Genomic DNA, 25,123 nt, shown 5'->3' on the forward strand with positions numbered 1-25,123 from the left:
CCCTGTTACACCACTTTTCAAAAAGGTTCATTTTTGGATAGAGTATGGGTTGGAGGAAATTATATAGCCTCCAATGTGTATTTTCCTCCAACCTTGTATAAAACGTTTTATTAGGGCCTTTGATTACCATTTCCATAGCAACAAACAATGGTGATTCTATTGCTTGGGGCCTCTCATCTCACTAATCACATTCTACTCCCAGATGCCCTATGGATCACAAACAAAATTAATATTTAATAGAAAGGCATCAAGATGTTGACTTAATTTCTTTTTCTCCTTTCAGAAGGACCAAGCCCTGACCCTATGGGGCCTACTGGCATAATACAACCTCAAGCTAGGTCGCCTGACCATTTCACAGCCAGCCAACCATAGATTGACTGACAAGAGACCACAATTGTGCTAGACATTATGCATGGGGAATACAAGGGCACAGAAGACATAATTCCAGGCTTCAAGGAATTTGTAATCTGGTTGTTGAGGCAGCTTTAGCTTCTGTGAGAACTATAATGATAAAGGGTTTAGAGTCTATCCCATGTGAGGATGCATTGGAGTCACTGGGCATGTTGACCTTGGAGAAGAAAATGTTCATGGGGCATGGCAACTCTCTTCAAGAATTTGAAAGGTTGTCACGTGGAAAAGGAATTAGAGTGATTCTGCTTGACTCCAGGAGAATGGGGAGGAATAGGGGAAAATGACAAGGACAAAAGCTTATATATGATGCCAGTTAAAAGTCCCTGACCACTGGTTTTCAGTCATGGACTTGTCCATAGGGTTTTCTTGGCAAAGATACTGAAGTGGTTGACCGTTTCCTTCTCCAATGTATCTTCATTTTATAGATGAAGAACTAGAGGCAAATAGGGGTTAAGTGTTTTGCCTAGGGTTGCAAAGTGACAGGCTGGATTTGAACTCAGATCTTCCTGGCCCAGGCCCAGTGCTCTGTCTCCTGTACCACCTAGCTGTCCCTCCTGACCATTAGAGCTATCCAAAAGTAAAATGAGTTGCCTTAGGAGATGGATGTCTTTCTTCTTGAATGTCTTCAAGAAGAAGATAGATGACTACTTTTTGGATACATGGGGATTCCTTTCGGGCATGGGTTGTACCGGGTAGCCTCTGAGTGCCCTGCCAACTCTGAAGTTCTGTGGTTTGGTGGAATTCTCATGTGGGTGAAACTAACCAGCAATATCATGAGAGTTTAGAGAAGACAGAGAATGACTGGACAGGAGTAGTTAGGGGCTGTTTCATGGAGGAGGTAGGCACTGAGCCCAGCTTTGAAGGATATGTAGGATTCTGACAAGTCAAGGAGAAGAGGGAGGCCATTACAAAGTTGCATCAACTACAACTAAAAATCACTAGGTTTTATTTTTGCAGATACTTTGAATTCACTTTTCGGTGTATATGTTGTAACTGTCCAGTAGGAAATAAGTTCCTTATGGGGAGGGACTGTCCCCAACACTAAGTGTATACTTGGCATACAATAGATGCTTCATGAGTGTCTGTGGAGACCCTTGAACAGGAAAAAGCCCTGGATTTAGGGCTAGAGGATTTAGGTGCATATTCTGGATTTGCCAATTGTATGAACTTGGTTCACCTAGGGACTCAGTTTCCTCATCTTTAAAATGAAGGGGTTAGACTTCTGTTATTGTTATTTAGTCACATCTGATTGTCCATGACCCCATTTGGGGTTTTCTTGGCAAAGATAATTGAGTAGTTTGCCTTTTCTTTCTGCAGTTCATTTTACAGATGAGGAAATTGAGTCATTTTCTTGGCAAAGACACTTGCCATTTTCTTTTCCAGCTCATTTTACAGATGAAGAGACAGAGGCAAACACGATTAAGTGACTTGCCCAAGGTCATACAGCTAGTAAGTGTCTGAATCTGGATTTGAACTCAGATCTTCCTGATTCTAGGCCTGACACTCTATCCACTGAGCCACTTAGATGACATCTAATGTCCTTTCCACCTCCAAATCTGTGCTACTGTGATTGTGCAAATTACCATCAGAAAGAAAGCGTTGACCTAGCATGAGTCAGGTGATGCATGACATGATGCCACATTACCATGATGATGACCCTAGTTTGGGACAAGGAATAGGATGGCCTATATAAAGTAATAAGAATGACAATAATGAAAATAATGGTTAATATTTATATAGTGTGTGCCATGTACTGGGCACTGTGCTAAGTGCTTTTGACCAATATTATCTCACTTGATCCTCACAACAGCCTTGGGAGGTAGGTACTATTATTATCACCATTTTACAGATGAGGAAACTGAGGCAAGCAGGTTAAGTATGGTCTTCCTCACTCCAGGCACGCATTCTACCCACTGCATCACCTAGCTGCCTAAAGTACGCATACAGCACACAAAGTATCACCAGCTTTCACACTGGTTGTAGCCCTGGGGATACAAAGTAACGGGCCTTAAGAAGATAAAGACCACTGGGCTGCCTCATTTCTCTGGCTTTTTCCCACCCTAACAGTCATCCTTCTCATCTTGACAGTTTTATTCCCAGGATCTTTACCTTGAAGTCAGTCTACATCCTAGAATGTTCCAGAATATTCTACAATGTTTCAACCCAGATGTTCTGTATTTCTGCTTTCTTTTTTAAGATGAGGCCAAACATTTCCATATCTTAGGTATGGAAATGAGCTCAGAGATACACTTTATTAATAGCTCATTTGAAAAAAGAATCCATTTTAAATGTGAAAAGCGGGTTTACTGTGATAGAATATTAGTCTGAAAAATCAACGGTTGAACAGAGAAAGCAGGTAATTATGCAAGTGTGGGAGATGAAAATAATGAGGATTCAACTGTTTCATAGGATGGAGAGCTTTGGGCTCCACCTCCTAAAGGGTGTTGGGTTGGACAGCCAGTATATATTCCCTCTGTCATTAAAAGAGAAGCCTAAAAAAACTGATTTCCAAGATGTCTGGAAATCTTATAGCTTCATCTTCTGCACAGACGCCAAAACCATTTTCCCGAAGCACAGGTGTGGCCATGTCATTCTCTTGCTCAAAAACCTTCAATGACTCCCTAGTGCCTCTAGGATCACATATAGACTCCTTAGCTCAACGTTTAGGAGTGTCCACAATTTGACTCCAATCTGATTTTCCAGACCCATTTCAAATTATTTCTCATCACAAAACTACATTTCAGCCAAATTGGCTAATGAGTAGTGATTTCCTGACTTGGTGTTCCACCTCCCACACTTCACAAGCTACCTCTTTTCTCTTTCCAACTTCTCCCTGACCCTCAGCCAATGTGCTTTCTCTTTATCACAACCTTTTATTAACCTTCTCTTTCTACAAGACTCAGCTTTCATGTCATCCCCTTCTGGAAGTCCTCCCTGATTCCTTCTTCCCATTCTCCCTCCCTCCAGGTTATTAAGTTTCTTTCCATCCTCAAATTACTTTAGATATGCTTATCTGCATACAAATTATATCCCTCATGAGAAGGTTAGTGTCTTGAGGGCAGGGAATGTTTTATTTTTTCTCTTTTTTATCCCCTGGATCTTGTACATAGGAAATATGTAATAATTATTGTAATATTGAATTGGATTGCATTCGAGACTACAATGTTATAATATACCCATTTTCACTAGATGCCTTTCAAAATAGGTTTTTTGTTGTTAAGTTGTTTTAGTCATGGCTGACTCTTTGTGACCCCATTTGAGTTTTGGTTTTTTTTGGCAAAGATACTGGAGTGGTTTGCCATTTCCTTCTCTAGCTCATTTTATAGATAAGGAAACTGAGGCAGACAGTGTTAGGTGACTTGTCCAGGGTCACACAGGCAGGAGTTGACCTCAAGAAGATGTCTTTCTGTCTAGAACCAGCACTCTGTGCACTATGGCACCACCTAGCTGTCCCCCAGCAGTCCCTTACCCCCTCCAGTTTGGGAAAACTCTAATTGTTGGGAAGTTTTTCCTGACATCCAGTCTAAATCCACCTCTTTACTTCTACCTGTTGCTTTAATTCTGCCTTCTGGGACTGTGTAGAACCCACAGAATCTGTCTTCTACAAAGAAGTTCTTCACAAAGGCAAAGACAACTGTGGCGACTGGCTGAGTTGTCTATCCTTCAGGTTAAGTATCCAGTTCCTTTGATTGATTTGGCATGAGCCCAATATACTTCACTAAACTCTTGTCTGACTCCAAATTCATCCTTTAAAAAAAGCCACCAAAGGGGATGCTCTGTGGCTGCTAATCCCAGAACTCCACACTCTCCAAAGAATTAAAATTAAGGTGATCCAGAATGAAATGGATATATGTGTGGTTATGTAGCAGCTCACAGCATATTACCAGTGATGACTGGAGCAGAAAACACAATGCACAAGATAGCAGGAGGGAAATGGATCATTGGAAAAGGCCATGGTCTCATTATGGAGGAAATGTGAATGTTAACAGATGGACAGTCTTTGTAATGAATTCGTCCCCATGGAATGCTCAAAGGCCTAGAGATCGGTCTCCAGTACTATGTACAGATCCTCTACTGGAGCATTTCAGGTGGTGTGGTTATCTCTCTCCTTTCTTTTTAGCTTCCCTATTTCTGTCAAGGGCACCACCATGTGTTCATATGGTTCCTGCATATATCATTGACAGGTAGACTCTCAAGTATTTTATACTGTTACAGTTATTTTAAAATAATTTTATTGATATATCCTGTTTCTTAAATCACCACAGTATCCCATATATTCCTCCTCCTCCCTGAGAACCAGCCCATATGTCAAAAAGTATTTTTTTAGAGAAGAAAAGAAGTCAGCACAACGGATCAATTCACTGAGAATATCTGCAAACATGTGCAGTGTGTAACACCTGTGGACCTCCCGCTTACATGAAGGGGTGGGTTGGGGCTGTCTTCTCATGTTTCTTCATTCAAGTCCTATGTGATTTTTATACTTCAATTACTTGCTTCTGATTGTTTTTGGTATGTTGTTTTACTTATTTATATTATGGTAGTTACTGTGTATATTGTTTTCTTGGCTTTGCTTATTTCACCCTACATTGGTTCATATAAATCTTTCCACGTTTCTCATTATTCATTACACCTGTCATTTCTTATAGCATGGTGGTATTCCTTTACATTTATGTGCCATAATTTGTTTAGCCATTCCTCCATCAATGGGCATCTATCTGTTTTGTTTGCATTTGTTATCTATCACAAAAAGTGCTACTATTAAGTGTTTTGGAGTACATGGAGACTTTTTGTTTTTTTCTTATCGATGGTTTCCTTGGAATATAAACCCAGTCATGGAGTTTTTGTTTGAAAGAGTATGGGCATTTTAGTCACTTCATTTGCATAATTCCAAATTGCTTTCCAAAAATGGTTGTACCATTTCACAACTCTACCAGCAATGTACTAGTGTGCCTATTTTCCTATGATTTTGCCAACATTGTTGCCACTTCTTTGTAATTTTTTCCAATTTGCAGGATGTAAGTGAAAACCTCAGGGTTGTTTTGATTTATATACATGCAGGACAAAAAGCCAATAGACAAATGGTTAAAGGATATGAACAGTTCTCAAAAGAAGAAAATTGTGAAGTATTTACAATTACAAGAATGTCAGAGAAATTTGATACAAAGACTTTTTTCCCCATTTGGCCACTTCCTTTATTATCCTAGATGCATTAATAGTGTCTGTACAGAAATGTTTCAGTTTCAAGTAATCAAAGTTATTTATTTTTTCTTTTGTAATTGCTTTTATCTTTCATTTGGTTAACAATACATTTCTTACTCATAGCTGTGAGAGGTACATAGTCTATTTCTCTTCTAATTGTTTTCGTGATATGATTTTTAATATCAAGGCTAAATATCCATTTAGAATGTCTGTAGTTAGTTTAAATGGAATTTCTTTTTCCATCTCTTCCTTCTGGATTTTATTGATCATATATAGAAATGATGATGATTTATGTGATTTTATTTTATTTCCTGCAACTTTGCTAAAGTTGTTAAATGTTTGGATTAGTTTTTTAATTCACTCTCTAGAGTTCTCTAAGTAAACTATCATATTATCTGCTAAAAATAGCATTGTTTTCTTTTTGCCCATGCTTATTCCTTTAACTTCTCTTTCATGTCTTATTGCTACAACTAGCATCTCTAAGTGGGACAGCTAGGTAGTGCAGTGGATAGAGCACCAGGGCAGGAGTCGCGAGGACCTGAGTTCAAATCTCACCTCAGACACTTAACACTCACTACTAGGTGTGTGACTTTGGGCAAGTCACTTAACCCCAGTTGCCTTATCCTGGGTCATCTCCAGTCATCCTGATGAATATCTGGTCACTGGATTCAGATGGCTCTGGAGGAGAAGTGAGGCTGGTGACCTGTACAGCTCTCCCTCACTCAAAACAAAGTCAAGTGCAAGTCATGTCATCATTTCTCTGATGGTGTGGTCTTCTTCGGCAACGAAGGACGAACACACACACAGCATCTTTAGTATAATATTGAAGAGTAAGAGAATGATAATGGATATCCTTGTTTGACTCCTGATTTTACTGGAAATCTATCTCCTCCCTTTTACAAATAACGCTTGCTCTTGATGTTAGATAGATACTACTTTTAATTTTAAGGAAAACTCCATTATTTCTGTGTTTTTTTAAAAAGCAGGAATGAGCGTTGTATTTTACAAAAAGCCTTTAATGTGTATACTGGAACAATAATACAATTTGGATTTTTGTTACTGATATGATCAATTTGCTCATGTTCTCTTAATACTGAATGACCCAGCTCTGCCTTCCTGGTATAATCTGACCTGGTCACATATGATCTTTGTGATATTATTTTGTTGTAATCTCCTTGCTAGTATTTTATCTAGAAAATTTGCATCAGTATTCATCCCTCCTTGAAGGTAAGTTCTGTCTTTTACATGTTTTTGTGTCCCCAGCACCTAGCACAGTGCCAGGCATATGGTAGGCATTTAATAAATGGTTATTGATTAGACAAATGGAGACAGCACTGAACTTGTAGTCAGAAAGACCTGAGTTCAAATCCCACTTCATGCACCTAATAGCTGTGAGAGGTTGAGCCAGTCTCTTAACCTCAGTCAGCCTCAGTTTCTTCATTTTTAAAATGTGAGTAGTAATTGCACTTGCCTCCAAGTGTTATTGTGAGGATCAAATGAGCCAAGGTATAACAAAAGCCCTTTGCAAATTTTAAAGTGCCACATCAATGCTAGCTGTTGTGATGGGGGTAGTGGCCGTGGTCTGTGGACATGAGCAGGGTAGAATGATAAGCTAGGGCTGGGCTGAGTTCTGCATTCCAGAAGAAAATACCTCCATTAGTAGATCCCAGATCCATTAAAACAATCAAATGCTAATATGTAATATAGATAAAAATTATAATGAAAATAGATGTTTGTTTTTCACACTTCTATATTTCTATTTCCCGTCAACCCGCAGATGATTCAAGTCCTGTGATTTCTCTAGTTCAGTGATTTCTAACCTTTTTTGTTCTGCAAACCCCTTTCAACAACAACAGCGTATTGTGAGCCCCCAGAGTAATTTCACACACATTTAGAATATTCTGCAATGATTTACTTTGTGAAGTGCCACTAAAGAAACCTCTTGGACCATCTTGTGAATCCCCGAGGAGTTTGAGAAGCACTAAATGAGAACCCCAGTCATTCCTTCCTTGGAATTGCTCTACCTCTCTCATACCTAGTAGGGGAGCAAGCATTTATTAAGCACCTACTGTGTGCCAGACATTTGCTAAGCACTTTACAAATGTTATCTTATTTGATCCTCATTACAACCCTGGGAGGTGACTGCTATTATCATCTCCGCTTTACAGCTGAGGAAGCTGAGGCAGACAGTTAAGTGACTTTGCTCTGGGTCATGCAGCTAGTCAGTGTCTGAGGTCAAATTTGAACTCAGATCTTCCTGACTCCATGCTGAGTGCTCTAGCCACTGCTTCACCTGAGCATCTTGATTTGCTGGTGTCCTTGATCTCAATTGATGAGTTAATTAGCAGTATTTGTTAATTTTCTGTCATGTGCCTAGCATTGTGCTATGCAGAGACATAAATGAAACAAGGTCTGCCCTCGTGAGACTTCCTATATATAGTAGGTGCTTCCTAAAGGCTCAGTTGAATAAATAGTCCAGCAGCCCTCAGGCATTGACTGCTGCTGTTGGGTGATATACCAGCAGGGACCGGCATGTTGAAGTGAAGAGGCTTGAGAGTGACCTCTGGTGCCAGCTCTCAATCCCTTTACCTTGGAGCTCATCATGGATGCATCAGCAATAATTTGCCTCCCTCTTGTGGTTCAGTGTTAGAATGTCTACTCCCAGGAACACATACAGAAATCTTTGGTTACTTGGGAGGTACGGGATGTGGGCTGGAATCTCTGGCTACTTTTTAAACTCTTCTCTGGGTGGACAGTCCTGATGGCTTCCATTTTTCTTGCTATCTGCAATCTCCTAGCATATGTTGTTCAGTTGTTTTTCAGTTGTGTTGGACTCATCATGACCCTATTTGGGGTTTTCTTGGCAAAGATACTGGACAGGTTTGCAATTTCTTTCTCTCACTCATTTTATAGTTGAGGAAACTGAGGCAAACAGAGTTAATTGACTTGCCCAGGGTCACACAACTGGTAAGCGTCTGAGGCCAGATTTGAAATCAGGACGATGAGTCTTCAGTATGGTGCCCCCTGGTTGCCCTATTATATAGAGGTGGGTAGCCCACGCACATTGATTTCAGCATAAGGCACAAGGTCCACTCTTACTCAACTATCTCCCTTACCAATTTGCCATCAAAATAACATATATGTGTGTGTATGTATACACACATACATATACATACATATATCCCTTGAAAGTTTATTAAGTAATTTTTGTATTTTTTTTGCTTGAGACTTACACCATATTATGATCCCCATTTTACAGATGAACAAACTGAAGCTAATAACGTTTAAATGACTTACTCATGGTTATATCTCTAAGAAATCTCAGAAGCAGCAGCAGCCTCCTGGCCATAGTCTTGGTAACTTTTGATAACTGCTGTTATTGGATAATTGCTTCTGATAACTGCTGGGGTACAAGGCAGGTCTTCTAAGCTCTGGCTCCAGCCCTCTAGCACACTTACACCTAGAACATTTATTCAACAAGCATTTATGAAGTGACTGCTCTGTATCAGGTGCCATGCTAGGTGCTTGAATACAAATTCAAAACCTGCTTACCTTCTATCTGGCCTGAAATTCTCACCACCAGAGTCACTCTTCCAGGATAGAAAATGAAACCACGGAAAGGACACCCTCTAAATATACATATATCATTGAGGGGAAAGGAAAGGGAGGATGTTTTTGGTGGGGGGAGGACTGCATAAGTCCATTCACGTTAGCACACCAACATGGCTGAATTCATTTAGTGAGCTTATTAGCATACCTTCACACTAGAAAGCACAGTGCCTGATCCTAAGGGGACAAGGTGATGTTATTTTTTGGGGGAGGGGGTAAGATGAAAGGAGAGCATGACAGTGAAAAGCCCTGGGCTGAGCATGGGCATAGGGGCCCAGGGAGATTGTGAGGGCCTCTGGGCCAGGGGGAAGGCTTTGGATTCCCTGAGGAATAAGACAACTTTGGGAAGGGGATAAGGAAAGAAGTTCATGAATAAACTTCTCTTTTAGAATTTGGTCTGGGATCAGGCCCTTGTTCCATGTACTTTAAAAAAAGTGAAAATAAGCAAAAGGGCAGTTTCTACCCCATTCCTTGTCGTTATTCATCCTTGAAGAGGACCAGTGATATTGAAGTGTTGGGGTCACCCTAATTAAGTTCAGGTTGCCATGGTGTTGTTGCTTAAGGTCACATAGCTAGGAAGTATGGCTGAGGCTGGATTTGAACTCGGGTATTCCCAGCTCTGGACCTGGCATTCTATCCCCTGAGCCACCCAGCTGCCCCTATAGCAGATCATTGCTATCCCTGTTCAGTAAAAACCGTAATGCTGGCTCTAGCTGATAATTAATGGGGAGCATACTGGTCGGGGCTTGTGAGCAATAGTCCTTGAAAATCCCTTCCCCTCTTTCAGTGACTCTTAGAATCCTTACCAGTCTAAGCCTTTCTTTTAATCCCTGGTTAACCTTCCTCTTTTGCCATCACCTGGTTCTGAATCTTCAGGCTCTTCAGATCATAGAATCATAGGTTCAGAGTCAGTAGGTAATTTAGAGGCTATCCAACCCAACCCTTCCTTTTTTACAGATGAGGAAACTGAGGACCAGGGAGCTGTAGGGACTTCCCTGAAGTCTCAAGTAGTAAAAGGCAGAGGCAACATCAGACCTGAAAGGTTTGCCTTGCCTTAGGTGTCAGTGTAACTCCTTTGTACCCTTTATCCTTCCTCCTATTCGAGGTACCCAGGGTTTGTACGTTATCATTAAAGTACAATGGGTCCTTCTTTTGGGGCTCCCCTTGGGTCTCACCTGCCTGGAAACTCTGGACCTTTCCTGATCCCTGTCTCTTCACTGAGACTCTACTGCTAAGTCAACAAGCATTTATGAAGCACATACTATGTGCCAGTTATTATGCTACGTACTGGTTCCACAAAGAAAGGCAGAAACTGTCTGAAGGGACGCAAAATCAAACTGGGGAGAAAACGTGAACAATTATGTGTAGACCAGATTTACATGGGATAAAACTGTGGGTGATCTTAGAAGGAAGGAGTTGGCAAAGGCTTCTCATAGCAGGCAGGATGTTAGCAGCGACCTAAAGGAAGCTGGGGATGCTGAGAGGTAGAAGTGAGGAGGGAAGGAATCCCAGACACTGGGAACAGTTAGTGAAAATGCCCCAAGTCGAGAGATGGAATATCTTGAGTAAAGAACTGCAAGGAGGCTAGATAATGTGGAGGGGAGTAAGGTGTCAGGAGGCAGGACAGGTAGGAAGGGTCCAGGTTATGCAGGACTTGAAAAGCCAAACAGAGGATTTTATATTTGGTCCTGGAGGCCATAGGGAGTCATTGTGTTATAGAATAAGAGAGTGACATGCTCATTCTTGGGCTTTAGTAAGGTCATTTTTACAGCTGTCTGAGGATGGACTGGAGTGGGCAGAGACTGGAGGCAGGCTGACCCACCAACAGTGGTTATCACAATAGTCCAGGTGTGAGGTGATGAGGGCCTGCCCCAGGCTGGGCATTGTCAGAGGAGAGAAGGTGCTGCAGAGGTGAGATCCACAGGTCTTAGCACCAGCTTGGATCTGAGGGTGAGAGAGAGTGAAGAGTCCAGGAAGACTCCTGGGGTGTGAGCCTGAGGGACTGGTGGGGAGGGTGTTGTCCTCTGTAGTGATAGGGAAGATAGGAAGAGGGTAGGGTTTTAGGGGAAACATAATGCCCTGTGGCAGACATGCCAAGTTTAAAATGGTTAGGGGATGTCTAGTTTGAGATGTCCAATAAGCAGCTGGAGATAAAAGACCCAATACAGGTTAGGGCTGGATAAATACATCTAAGAAACTTCTTCAGAGAGATGATAATTGAACCCAAAGTTGCTGATGTAGTGAAACCACATGGAATGGAAAGATCAGAGGGCCTAGAAGTAGCTTTGGAGTTTGTCTAAAGTTGTGGCCTGGATGAAAATTCAACAAAGAAAACTGAGGCATGGTCAGAGTGTTAAGGAAAGGAGGGTGATTGAGCATCCCTGAGGCTGCACAGAGGTGTGAGGAGTGAGGATTGAGAAAAAGTCACTCCATTTGGCAGGGAAGAGATCATGGGTGACTTTGGAAAGATCAGCATGAGGGAGGAAGCCAGTCTGCAGAGGGGTTGGGAAAAATAGAGAAGAAAGTAAGTGAAAGTCCTAATGGCAGCTGGCTTTTTAAAGAGTTTAGCCATGAAAGGGAGTAGAGCTGTGAGGCTGTGGGGATGGATGGATCCAGTGAGGGGTCTCTGCAGACCGAAGACTGAGTCCTGCAGTGCAAATGTAACAAACAAAGGAGGTGAAGGAGGTTGACTTGAACGTTCTGGAGAAAGGAGTAGTCCATGGACCCGAGAAGATATCTCTGAGTTCCAGGGCCCATCGTGTGATGGCTTCTTATTTTACTCTTCATTTTTGCTAACTAGCTCTATGCTTTGGAAGGGCTGAAAGTATGTGGGCATTCTCTGAATTTCATGTCCCTGTAACAAAGTTCTTGTGGCCTTGCTGTAGTTAGAGTTGTTAGTAGGTGGTAACAGCTCTGCTGTTGGGAGAGACTGACGGCAAAAGGAGAAGGGGATGGCAGAGGATGAGATGGGGAGAGAGCATCATGGAAGCAATGAACATGAGTGTGGGCAGATAGTGGAGGACAGAGGGGCCTGGGTGGTCCATGGGGTCACCAAGACTCGGATGGGACTGAGCGATTCAAAACAGCAACCAAACAACTACAGCGACAGTGCCACACTTCCTGATAACGAGCTTGCATTTGTACAGGGAGCTACAATTTCTCAATCTACCAACACTAACTTGGACCTTAAGTTGGGGAAAGCCTGGTTTATATGACGCGATTTTGGGAGCCTGAGGCAGATCTGAAGCTTCCTTGAATCCCTCCTCCATCTAAAGGACCAAAGCTTGACATCCTATGTTAGTTTAAAGTAGCATTTTTCTCAAATGGTATTTCCATAAGAAAAGGAAAAAAAAATGAAAGAAAAGAAAAGAAAAAAAGACAAGAAAGGAGCAGACAAAGACTTGGTTGGCCAAGTTGTCTGGCTTGGTTTCTGCTTGCCCAGTGTGCCTTGGGCCTCAGGTGTTCTCCCACCTGGAGGTGCCTGGGCTGCATTTGTTGGGGTCTGGGAAGTTCAAACTTCTAATGGTTGCTGGTCGCTGGGCCAAGTGCTGGGAGCTGAGTTGGTCCGGGTCCCTGAAGGATCCCAAGAGGCCCAGCAGCAATCCCAGTGATGCCAAAGCCTCTGCCTTTGGATCCCAGATCTTGTGCTAATGCAAAGCCAGAGGGAATGTCGAGGTCAGAGGTGGGAGTCAGCCTCAAGCTTCTAGGGCTAAAATTGGAAGTGGCTCAGTAGCGGATGCAGAGTCACTTTCTAATTTTCCCAGAACTCTGTCTCTGTGCCTCTGCCCTGACTCTCTGTGCTCTGGGGCAGCTCTCCCTTATTCTCTGCTGCCCCAGCTGGGCTCCTGCTGCTTTTTCTTTTCCTTGGCTGCTCTCCTAGTCCTCATTTCCTCCCATGATCCTGACCTTTTTAACCTTTTCTCAAGCATCCCCCCCAACTTTCTCTGTTTATTTGTTCTACATTTGCTGAATCCCAGAATCCCATGGCTATAAAGGACTTCAATGGCCGTTCAATTCTACCCAATGATGCAAAGGAGGGACAGAAAGTGACTGAATCTCTGATCACTGACCTTATACATGCACATAGGCACGCACATGCACGATACACAACCACAGAACCGACAGTTCTCAGAACAGGAAGGGACCCATTGGCCATCTAGTTTGGTACTTGCACAAGACTCCCTTCTACCACCTAGCAGCAATCCATCCACAAGCATCTAAAACACAACTGCTATATACCGAGTACTTTGCTAAGTGGTGGGAAGCAAAGAGAAAAGTGCACCCATCCTCATCTCAAGGAGCTGATATTGTGATGAGGGACACTCTGTGAACATATAAGCAAATGTTTTATTTTTGTTGTTGGGTCATTTCAGTCGTGTCTGACTCTACATGACCCCATTTGAAGCCTCCTTGGCAAAGATACTGAAGTGGTGGCCATTTCCTTCTCTAACTCATTTTATAGATCATGAAACTGAGGCAGACAGGTTTAAGTGACTGCCCAGAGTCACAGAGCTAGGAAGGGTCTGAGATTGAATCTGAACTCAGGATCTCTGGACACCAGGCCTGGTGCTCTATAGTATGCACTGAGCCCTGTATTATATATATACGCACATACATACATATGCACGTATATGGGTATACATACGTCTGTATGTGCACACCTATGTGTGTGTGTGTGTGTGTGTGTGTGTGTGTGTGTGTGGAGAGAGTGCGCTAGCTATGCTCACTTACCCTTTGCTTGAAGACCTCCAATGAGAGGAAGCCCCTTACCTCCTGAGGGATCCTATTCTACTTTGGGATAGCTGGATAGTGCTCATGGGCAGAAAGTCTTTCCTTATTCTAAGTCTGAACTTGTCTCTTGGCAGCTTCCATTCATGGCTTCTAGTTCTGCCTTTTAGAAGTAACAGAAAGAGCCTAATGCCTCTTCCACTTATGGGCCCCTCAGATACCTGAAGGACCAGCTTGTCTCCGCAGGGGACTCTAGGAGAAGGAACAAGCTTGATTTGTCTATCCTTCAATTCCACACTGAACTAGGGGGAAAGGGTGAGTGAGTGGATGACCCTGTCCTGAAATGCCTCCCATCTCACTGGAAGAGTCTGCCCAGAGGAGAAGAAAACAAGCACATTTCATTGCATCTCCCTTTGAAGTGAGTGGCAGAGCCTGGGAGACTGGAGAGGGGGCTTGCTTTTCTGGAGTTAGGATGTCAAACATGCTCTAATGGCCAAGTCTCCCTTTTCCTCAGAATCATAGATTGAGAGCTGGGAGGGACCTCAAGGGATGCCTCATCTGACCACCCCATTTCACAGAAGGGGAAACTGAGGCTAAGAGAGGTTAAGGAACTTACCTGAGGTCAAATAGAGTCAGTGGCAGGATTGGAATCCAAGTCCTCTGACTCTGAATCTACTTTTCAGAAGTAGCCTGGCATAGCAGAAAAGGCGCTTGACTTGGAGGAATAAAGACCTGAGTTCAAATACCACCTCAGACATATATTAATTGGGAAAGTCATTTAGACTCTTCCAGTCTCAGTTTTCCTCTCTGTAAGATGGGAATAATAGAAGCACCTACCTGCCAGGTTATTGAAAGAATCAAATGAGCTAATATTTGTAATTGTCTTGGCTATCTCAAAGTACCAGATAAATGATAGATGTTACATCTACTTCCTTTGAAAAGGTTTGGAATCTATGAAGTAAATTCTTGGACCCTATTAGGTCAAATTCAAGTTCAAATACCCCCACTAGAGAGTATCAGTTATTTTTGAACCAGACCTGTGATTTCACTCTTATCTAGAACTGCCAGTGAGGAGATTCCTCTACCGAAACAGAAGGGGCCCCCAAACTACCCATTTCACTTTCAGGGCTGCCTGGAGGCTTGCCCTTCTGTCAGTCTGAGGTCAGCTTTTTATCCACTACCCCAAGGTGCCTCTGAATATACATGCATGTAGAATAAATACAAAGCAATTTTTAGGGGGGCACGAACAATTGGGCAGATCAGAAAGGGCCTCCCAGGGAAGGTGGCCTGTGAGCTGAGCCTTGAGGACTGCACAGGCTTTCATGAATCTTAGGTGAGGAGGGGAGAGCTTTCCAGGCATGTGCCTATGCATTAGTACAGAGGTGGAGATGGATGGTCACATGTGGGGATCAGCTAGTGAGGTCTGTTTGGCTCAAATCGGACTGTGTGAAAGGATACAAAGGGATGAAGTATTTTTCTATTTTGGGAGCGAGAAACCTGGAGGAGCGCCAGAGGGCATTTTCTCAGCCTGCGTATTTGAACTTTTCTCGTGCGCGTTAGGACTGAGGCACAGGGCAGAGGGGGTTTCAGAATGGCCCCACCTGCTTTGGACTAGGCATTCGTTGTCCTATCATGGCTGAAACAAACACTGACCACAAGGCTGGCCTGATTAACTCAAACACCACCTGGATGGTTTGTTCTGGGGAAAGCGATATTCAAGTGCATCATGGAAGCCTGTGTGGCATAAAACCCTGATTGTGTCTATTGAGAACATGTCCCCAATGTTTAGTTTTTCTATTAATGGCTTCAGTCATTATCCAAACCCCTGATGAGCTCAGTTAATTTGATATTTTCCCCCACTCCCTTCAGATATCCTGAATTCTGTCATGTTGACTAATGAATAATCGAGATTCAGGGCAGAAATGGACCCTGTCATTCATTCTCACCTTCAAATGATCTGGTTGCAACCATGGTCTAAATAATGGAATTGCATCTTCTCAGGGAAGGGGAATCCAGAGCGATCCTGCAGCTGGTGGGGTGGTTGGTGGAGAAGGGATAATGGTTCTCTTTTTGGCTCACCTTGGGGTTCAGGAGGGTGTTTGCTGAATTTTGGAGGACTATTCCTGGGTTACTCTTGATCTTGGGTGGAGAAATGTTCTTTTTTAGAGAAAATGTTGAGTAGTGGATGGAGTATAAGAATTCAAGTCACAAAGATTTATGTTTAAAATCCAGTCCCTGACACTTAGGTGCTGTTTGACCTTGAGCAAATCTAATGCAAGTTTAATGACTTAGCTGAGCCTCCTTATCTGTAAAATGAGGGTCATAATACCCACAGTACCTGATGAACAAGGTTGTTGGAATGTTCAAGTTCAATAATTGATATAAAGTGGTATGCAAATGTCAGTGATTATTGTGACAGGCAGATGAGTAGTACTCCTTTCCTGGGATTTCCAGGTCCTGGATTCAAGTTACTTTCCATGGGTTGATTTTACCTCAGCTCACAGGCAACTCCTTCCTTTCAGATCCAGTGGCTTTTCCCAAATCAGTGATTTCTGAAAAACAACATAATGAGGGAAAAATAAAGCCTAGGCATTATCCAGTCACATGCACACATGACATCTGTTGCAACAGACACAGTCTTGTCCCCATGGTCAGGGGCTTGCCAGACATATTGGGAGGGAGAATAACTGCTTTTACACAAGCATTTTCTCCCATTTCTGCATTAACCACAATCGCAATATTGCACAATCCTGGTGTAGAATCTCTGCTCTTTCCTGCTACTCTCATGATTTGGGAAAAGAAAGTGGGAGTTTGTCACCTTCAAAAACCCTCAGTCAGCAAACCCCAACAGGAAGTGAAAATCCCAGTCCCTGGGGCAGGCTAGTCTCATGGGAACTGACCTCTGTTATAATGCAAGCTGGGGAGGCAGCATTGTATATTAGATGGAGTTCAAGTCTTATATGACCTTGGATAATTCACTTAGCTTCATAGGGCCTTAGTTTCCTTATCTGTAAAATAAAGAAATTGGAAAGTCCCTCCCGACTTTAAATCTGTAATCCTATGAGTGATTTTGGGAAAGTCATATTCCTTTTTTGGAGGTCAGTTTCCTCATCTGTAGAATGATCCAGATGGCCTCTGAGAGGCCTACCAGCCCTAGATTTAGGATCCCATGATCTTACACTTATCTTTTGGGAGAACAAGGTAGCTGGACCTGCTTTTTCTATCAGTTATCCCTAGTACCACACAAACGAAAAAGGGTGAAGCTTGGTGCTACCAGAGTGTGGGAGACGAAGGAAAAGAAGTTTGTAGCTGGTTACAGTAGGAATCATAGAATCCAAGACAGAAAGATAGAAGGAATCTTAATGTCATCTAGGAGACTTCTAGTTCTTGGGTGGGGAGCATTAATCTCCCTCGCTCCCTTTCTCTTTCTTTGCTGCCCCAGATTAATTTTCCTTTCTCTGCCTGGCTAACTAACTCAATCCAGATTCTGTTGGTACTGAACCCATTACCTTACCACCCAGAGACTGTGGGGTCACACTATCCCCATAGTCCATTTTTAATGACTAGGGCCTGAAATCAAGCCTTAAATTGTACAGTCAAGTGGAAAAAGACAAGTATAGAGTAAGGTCTCAGTTGCTTGTTACAGACAATACCTATAAGGAGACAGATAATGGAGTAATCATTTTCCAAGGGCTCTGACCTCTTCTTTGCTGTCCCTTTTTTTGGTTCCTCCTTCTCTTTCTCACTCCTTGAGGGTGGGTGTTTCTCAAGCGTCTGTTCCCAGCCCCATTTTCTTTTCTCTACATTCTCTCTCTCTTGCCATCTTCCACTCCTGTGGATTCAGTGACCACTTTTCTCGCAGTAGAGGTAGGGAGTTAGGGAGACCTAGGTTTGATTATCTTTTCAGACCCTTACTAGCTATTTGGCCCTGAACAAGTCACTTCTTTTTACAGTTTCCCATTCCTCATCTGTAAAATGGGGACAATGGCACCTTCCTCAAGGGGTTGTTTTGAGAATGAGGAGAAATCATATTTCTAAGGTTTTGCCAGCCTTAAAGCACCATGTAAACATGAACCGTGATTAGCAGTATCTTCAGGGCTGGTCTTTCTTCCGAGCTCCAGACTCACATCTCTAACTGCCTTCAGGACATTCTTTGCCTGGTTGCTCCACAGCACCTGCGTCTGAAGCAGAGCTCTGGCTCATCTCTCGTTTGCAAGCTCCTCCTTCTGACCCCGTTATTTCTCTGCATGGCTCTACCTTTTTCTCAGTCTCTGTGTTTTTTACCTTGGGATCATGACTCTTCCTTCTCCCTCACATGGTGTCTAATCAGTTACCAGGTCTTGACTATTTTCATCTCTGAAATATCTCCTCTTTCCCATGTCCAAAGAAAACCCTCTAACACAAGTCTTTATTGTCACTTGCTTGGACTATTCCAGGGGCCTTCTTATAGGTCTCCTCTTTGCTCTGGTAGATGCCACCTCCTCAAAGCAAACTTTGGATTCTTGTCCTCCTTGGTGACGACCTTCCTGCTCATACCTCTTGTAGCTCTTTGGTTTGTAACTTCTTAATGTACTTATCATGTGGAACTCTTATGTCAGAGGCTCTCATCTACCTTTCTGAGTTTTTTACAATTGTCTGGCTGATTCTGTCCATCCAGAAAATCTTGGTTCTTTGCTATCTGACCCCACCTAGTGTGTAATCACCAACTTCCCTTGCAAGTGCAAGGCCCAAAGAATGAACAGAATACAAATGGAAGAAACCAGGACTCATGGAAATTAATGTTAATTATTTTATGAGCAACCCTCTCTCAAATGCCTCAAGCACCTACAGTCATGCACTGAGTAGACTCCAAGAGGGTACTTATTGTCTCCAGGTAGTTTCTTGGTGTATACTTTCTGGTTATGCTCTTGTGTCACTCCTCCCCGGTGGTCCTTTCTGAAGTTCTAATAGCCACATGCTTAGTATAGAGTTCATAGCTCTGACTGAAATAATCTTGATCTTCCACTAGATGGCAGCGTCACCGATCTCCATGTCTGCTTCCCAGTACAGCCTTCAGCAGAAGGTATCATCCTTTTCTATCCCTCTCAGGTAGCAGAGATAAATATGTAAATAAACAAGCATTTATTAAGTGCCTACTATGTATGAGGCACTGTGCTAAGCACTAGGGACACAAAGGAAGGCTCCTGTGCGATCCTTGTCCTTAAAAAGCTCATATTGGAATGGGGGAGATGATGTAAATAACTATGCCTCTGTGAGGTATCCAGAGGAGGTAAAGGAGGCATCCCCATCAAAGGCCAATCCTGGAGCGGCATGGGAGTACTGCAGAGCCTGAAATTTGTATTCAGAATCCAGATCTTAATGCATCGCCAAATTAGGGGTGCCATTCTGAGTTCCTCCCTTGCATTAGAGTTCTGTTGAATGCTGACCCCATGGGACCTTGCCCAGGAATTATAAAGAGACAGCCTTTCGCAAGGGCCAAACGGGTCTCTATCCCTCATACCAGGTTGGGTCAGGGTGATTCCAAAGTCCTGCAGCCATTCACACCCAACACTGGGGTAATTCTTCTTCTGCCATCCCTCCCTGTCATGGGTCTAGAGTCTTTATGGAACGTCTTCATTCCTGCTCTCAATGAATGAATGAAAGGCATTTATTTTTGAAATGAAAATTGGCAGTTTATCTGTGCCAAGTACTGTGCTAAATTCTGAGGAGAAACAGATTGTGGCAATCAGGGCTCTGGCTTCAAGGAGTTTGCATTCTCTGTATGATTAATTGGATGTGTTCAATTTATTCAAGTGACCAGGAATACCTTCCCACAACAGACAGGGTAGGAGTTTGGGCTTAGAGTGACAGAGTCAAACACTTCCCTGGAATTATTCCAGAGCAGGGAGAATGCAATTTTATTAACCCTACTGTACAAAGCACATTGATAATGTAGCTCTCCATCTATCTCTGATGGTACAACACCACCTTCTCCCCTCAGCCCCAGACTATAAAGTCTATGAGGAAAAGGACCAAGTCTTGTCTGAACTGTGTATCTCTCCTAGGATTGGCTGTACATGGCACGTGTTTAGCTAATATTGGTTTTATTTACATTTTACTGGAGTTAAGGCAAAGGCAGGTGGGACATGACCTGGGCTTGGAAAATGTGCAGGGTAAATCTGCTAAGTTAGCAGATAATTCAGTGGGGACCTGGAGAGATAGCCTCAGACTCAGTAAAGCTTCCTGACTTGGAAATGTAGAAACTAGACACGGAATGGAGTTAGCATTGCATCCATTTTATTTCAAATGAATGGTAGATCTGCAAATAAATTTCAGCTCAGATTCTCCCCCTTACTTTTTAGGTGAATTTAGGAATATAATTGATCTTGCTTATTGAATGATGCATTTACAAAGAAAACAATTAAAGAGCGTAGGATGGTTCCTGCTCCCTGGGTAGTGATAAGGCTAGAACCTCAACATGGGCAGCCACTGGTATAGGGAACTCATGAGTGAGGAAACCCCCCCTCCTAAAGCTGATCCACAGCTGTAACTTAGAGCCTCAGTGTTGCCTAGAGCTCTGAGAGGTTAAATGATCTGCCTAGGATCACACAGGCATCAGAGGTAAGACTCGAACCCAGGTCTTTCTAGCTCCAAGGCCAGTCGTCCATCCACCAAACCATGCTGTTTCTCACTATGGTTCTTTTGTGACTTAAAGTTAAAGTCAAAAGAATTCAGTAAACATTTATTAAAGGCTCACTATGTGTGAGGCCTGAGCATTACAGGTAGAAAACAGCACCAGGCTTGCTTCATTTCATTGTGCTTTGCTTTATTGTGCTTCATAGATATTGTGGGTGTTTTTTTAAAACAGATTGAAGATTTGTGGTTACTCTGCGTTGAGCAAGTCTTTTGGCACCATTTTCCAATGGCATGTGCTCACTTTGGGTCTCTGTGTCCTATTTTGGTAATTCTCATAGTATTCAAGCTTTTTCTTTATTATTATATCTGTTATGGTGGTCTGTAATCAGTGATCTTTGATGTTACGATTGTAATTGTTTTGGGGTACCACCATCAAAATATAAAAGGTGAACTTGATTGATAAATGTTGTGTGTTCTGACTGTTCCACCTACTTGTTGTTCTCTCTCTCTCTCCGTGGGCTTCCCATTCCCTGAGACAACAATATTGAAATTAGGTTGAGTTAGTAACCCTACAATGGCCTCTAAGCGTCCAAGTGAAAGGGAGAGTCAATGGACTCAGCAAACTTCAGGATGGTCTCATTCTAAGTAATTGCCACAACCTTGAGCAAAACCACCTGCCTGGTCAGCAGCCGTCAACATTGAACGAGGCAAAACCCTCCCCCAGCGAAAAGATTAGGACTAACTGAGGGCTCAGGTAATGGTTAACATTTTTTTTTAAGCAATAAAGTATTTTTAAATGAAGGTATGTACATTGTTTTTAGACATAACACCACTGTCACTTAATAGGCTACAGTATAGTGTAAACCTAACTTTTATATGCATTGGGAAATCAAAAAATGTGCGTGACTGGCTTTATTACAATATTCACTTTATTGTGGTGGTCTGGAATTGAACCCAAAGAGTCTCTTTTATAGTCTGCATTCCTTTGTAATCCAATAGGGAGTTTCTAATTGTGATCCTATCCATGTAGATAATCTGTTCAACAGTGTCAATCAGAGTCCATTCCATGTGACTCTTGTCTATGTCTTCCTGTAAGTGGAGGGTCTTCCTCGAATTCTTTTGATATTACCAAATACTATTAGAGTATGTGGGCTGGCCATTGGTTATTCCTTGTTCTCAGTATGTGAACGCTCCATTTTTTCTACTCATATGTTTTCATATATGTTCTTTATACTGCTTCTCTTAGTTATGGTGGAAAACAAATTTTAAGTACAAGGACTCGGATTATCTTAACCCCCATATGGGGTGCTATTGCTCAGTTATATGACTGAGGGTTCACTATGGCAGTTACACACTGCACCCAACACCAAAGTGTTGGTGGGTTCAATAGATCACCAAACTCTCTGAGAGCTGGCTCTTTCTATCCCTTGGCCCTATCCCTTTTTGTGGGCCACAGTGCTCCTCTCAGTTAAGTGGCAAAGTCTTCATTAATTTCCTGAATTATTCTCTTGATTCAGTCCTACCCACTGGGAAAACTTTACTCCCTTCCCTTCCCTTCCCTGCTGTATTTTGACAGACACCGATCACTTGAGCTTGACATGATGCAAACCATGTAAGCATAGTTTGACTGTGCAAGCCATTACTAATGCTCATTGAAATCAAAGCAATCAATTCAATTATATTATAAACAATCACCAGGTGGGCTTTGTACCCAAGGTACAAAGGTACCTTCCAAACCTAGGCAAGTCCGAACAGTCTATAGATAAGCTCACACTCAAGAATTCCAGCGTCTGCATTTCCACTTACAGATTCCCAAAGGGTCCATTTCTAGTTTGGTGGTGATGGGGGGCGGGGAGAGAGGGTAGAGCCCAGGACCTGGGTGATCAATTCTTGCTCTTCTTGCTTTCCCTCAATTACTGCCCTGTTGGTGACTGGGATTTCCCATCCTGCCCTTTGACCGCCTCCTAGTGATGCTGATCATCTGCTGGACTGTAGAGGCTTTATTTCTCCCTGAGGATTATTCATTCTTAATGGAGGACAGACCCTGGAACAGAGAAGATTTCTGGGGTTGCCCTTCCCTTCTTTTCTTGGATTCACCCCCCCCCTCCAATATTTGTGTGATTGAGTCCCAGGTCATGTGGCAGCTAGTGGTGTGGTGGATAGAGGTCAGGAAGACCTGAGTTCAAAACCTGTCTCAGATACTTCTTAGCTATGTGACCCCAGGAAAGTCAATTAGCTTCTCTCAAACTCAGTCTTCTCATCTATAAAATAGGAATAATTATAGCACTTACCTCCAGGATCATTGTGAGGGATAAAATGAAATAATATTTGTAAAGCACTTTGCAAACCTTAAAGGGCTATGCAAATGCTACCTTGTTATGTCTCCCTTCTTTGAGACATTCCCTCTTTGGTTCTATTTAAACAGTCTTTGCTTTAAGGGTGGCACCAACCCAAGACATGGGCGCTATGCCTCATCAGCTGGGGTATAGACCCAACCTTTCCTGTACATCGTTGATAATCCCCAAGACATTATTGTTGTCATTATTATCACCAACCAGCTGACTGGGGATACTTTCTTTTGCTTGATTTCGGCTAGAATCTGGAACACCAACAAGGGAAGAAACCATGGAGGAATGGAACTTGCCTGAAGAAGTCATGGAAAATCCAGACACAGGAGACACAGGAGAACAAGGTAAACTGGGACTTTTTTGTATAGATGTTGAGTCTTTCTGTGGAGGAAGTGAAAGCATTTCTAGTTTTAGAGTTTCCTCTGGGAATGTGGAGGATCAAACAGTCAATCATCAAACATTTAGTAAGCACTTACTGTGTCCCAGGCATCGGACTAGGCACTGGAGATACAAAGACCAAAGATCAGGTGGGGTTGCTTATATTCTTTTAGGATACAGCCTGTGCACAGAGCAGTCAATGCAATATTTCCACAAAGTAAACCAAAGTAATTCCAAGATGGAGAGAAGGTTAGTACCTGGGGTTATTATTATCAAGAAAGGCCTTGCGTCAATGGTGGCACCTGAGCTATACCCCGATGTCACTTTCTTTGCAAGCATTGCCTCCTTTGGCTTTTCTTGTATTTTTCAACATCGTGAGCTTGCATTTTGAGTCAACTATACTGACCCTTTTCCTTCCCAGTTTTGTAGCTCTTTCACTGGCTGAGTAAGGTGACCTAACCTTTCAGCACAGAGGCCAAATTGGGTATTTGTGTAGGCTAAGATGGCACCTTTGAAGCTTGTCCCATCCACCCCAGACACAACAAAAATATAACCATGTCAAAAGAGGAAAGCCAATTGTCTGTCACTGGGGATTTTCTCACAAATGTCCTTTGTTGGAGTGGCATTGTGTTCAAAATCCATGTCGCCAAATGTACCTGCAAGAATTTGTCACAATGAAAAGTCTCATGAGGCAGCTTAAATGCCTGACAAGAGCATTTCAGAATTAAGTCATTAAGCCTCCTACCCGCTGCCATCTATAACCTACCGCCTTTTGTCATGATAATGGTGTTGGGTTTTCAGCTGGTGAATTCAGCAGCGATGGAATCAACAGCTGGAAAGGTGTGTGAGCGATGATGAAATTTGGTTATATCATCCTTGGGGTGTCTCTGCTGGGCTCTTCTCCCACAAAGGATTTTTATAACTTGTGCTATCATTTAGAATTGTAACCATGTTCATCTTTCATCTGTTTCTTTAGCAATCTTGATCATACTATCAAGCTGTGTCATGATACAGTGGAAAGGTGGTTGGGTTAGGAGTCAAAGGATCTGTGTTCAAATACTGCCACTTGTTACCTGTATGACCTTGATCAAGTGACTTCACCTCTGTGGTTTAATTAAAATAAAGGGCTTACAGTGGATGGCTCCTGAAGTCTTTTTCAGCTCTGAGCTTATGCTTCTATGATCCCCTGCTGGGTAACATCCCAGTGATTTCATCACAATCTTCAGATATGAGAGCCTGATCGTGATGACATCCTCCTCATCCTCTTCATATCTGACCTTTGTGTAATGGTTTCCATGCATGATCTCATTTCAAAGCAGTAGTTATGGCCAGCATTATCAAATAATGGGTTAGGGAAGAAAACTGGGGAATTTCAGCTGAAGGTAGTGGAACATAATGGGTTTTACAGATCTCTGAGGTGGTATAGATAAGGTTCTGGCAGACCAGATAACTACTCAAGGCCCTCTTTTTGTCTTATGGTTCTTCAAGAAATTGTTCCTCTCTCAACCCATGTTCCTCATTAATTTATTAGCGAGAGGTCATTAACAAGGAAAGGGAGTGACCTCATTGGGATGATTAGGGATATAGAATGGTTTGGAGTCATCCGATGAGGGTCCAAGTCCTGCCTGTATGTTCTTGGACAAGTCACTTGTAGTCATAAATAAAAGTGTTGAACTCAATGATTCCTAAGGTAGTTTCCACCTCTAACTGTGTGACCCTATGACTCTTCAGTCTGGAGACAGGGTGACTGAAAGGAAACAAGACTGACTTTTATAAAGCTACCAGTGGTATGGAAAGGCTTTCTCTGAACCACTTCCATAAATTCCAGAACTCAA

General features: G+C 42.6%; 1 protein-coding gene across 2 annotated transcripts in view; it reads left to right on the forward strand.

The window, feature by feature from the left end:
* The window catches only part of PDE1C (phosphodiesterase 1C), a 573,123-nt gene that overhangs the window by 65,075 nt on the left and 482,925 nt on the right, over window positions 1-25,123 (forward strand). For both annotated transcript variants that reach the window (XM_072598889.1, XM_072598887.1), the window contains exon 2: window positions 23,159-23,254. In XM_072598889.1, the coding sequence (XP_072454990.1) occupies window positions 23,188-23,254 (67 nt within the window). In that variant the 5' untranslated portion in view covers window positions 23,159-23,187. The remainder of the gene's footprint in view (window positions 1-23,158; window positions 23,255-25,123) is intronic.

Source organism: Notamacropus eugenii, chromosome 3, assembly GCF_028372415.1.
Source record: "Notamacropus eugenii isolate mMacEug1 chromosome 3, mMacEug1.pri_v2, whole genome shotgun sequence".
NCBI lineage: Eukaryota > Metazoa > Chordata > Mammalia > Diprotodontia > Macropodidae > Notamacropus > Notamacropus eugenii.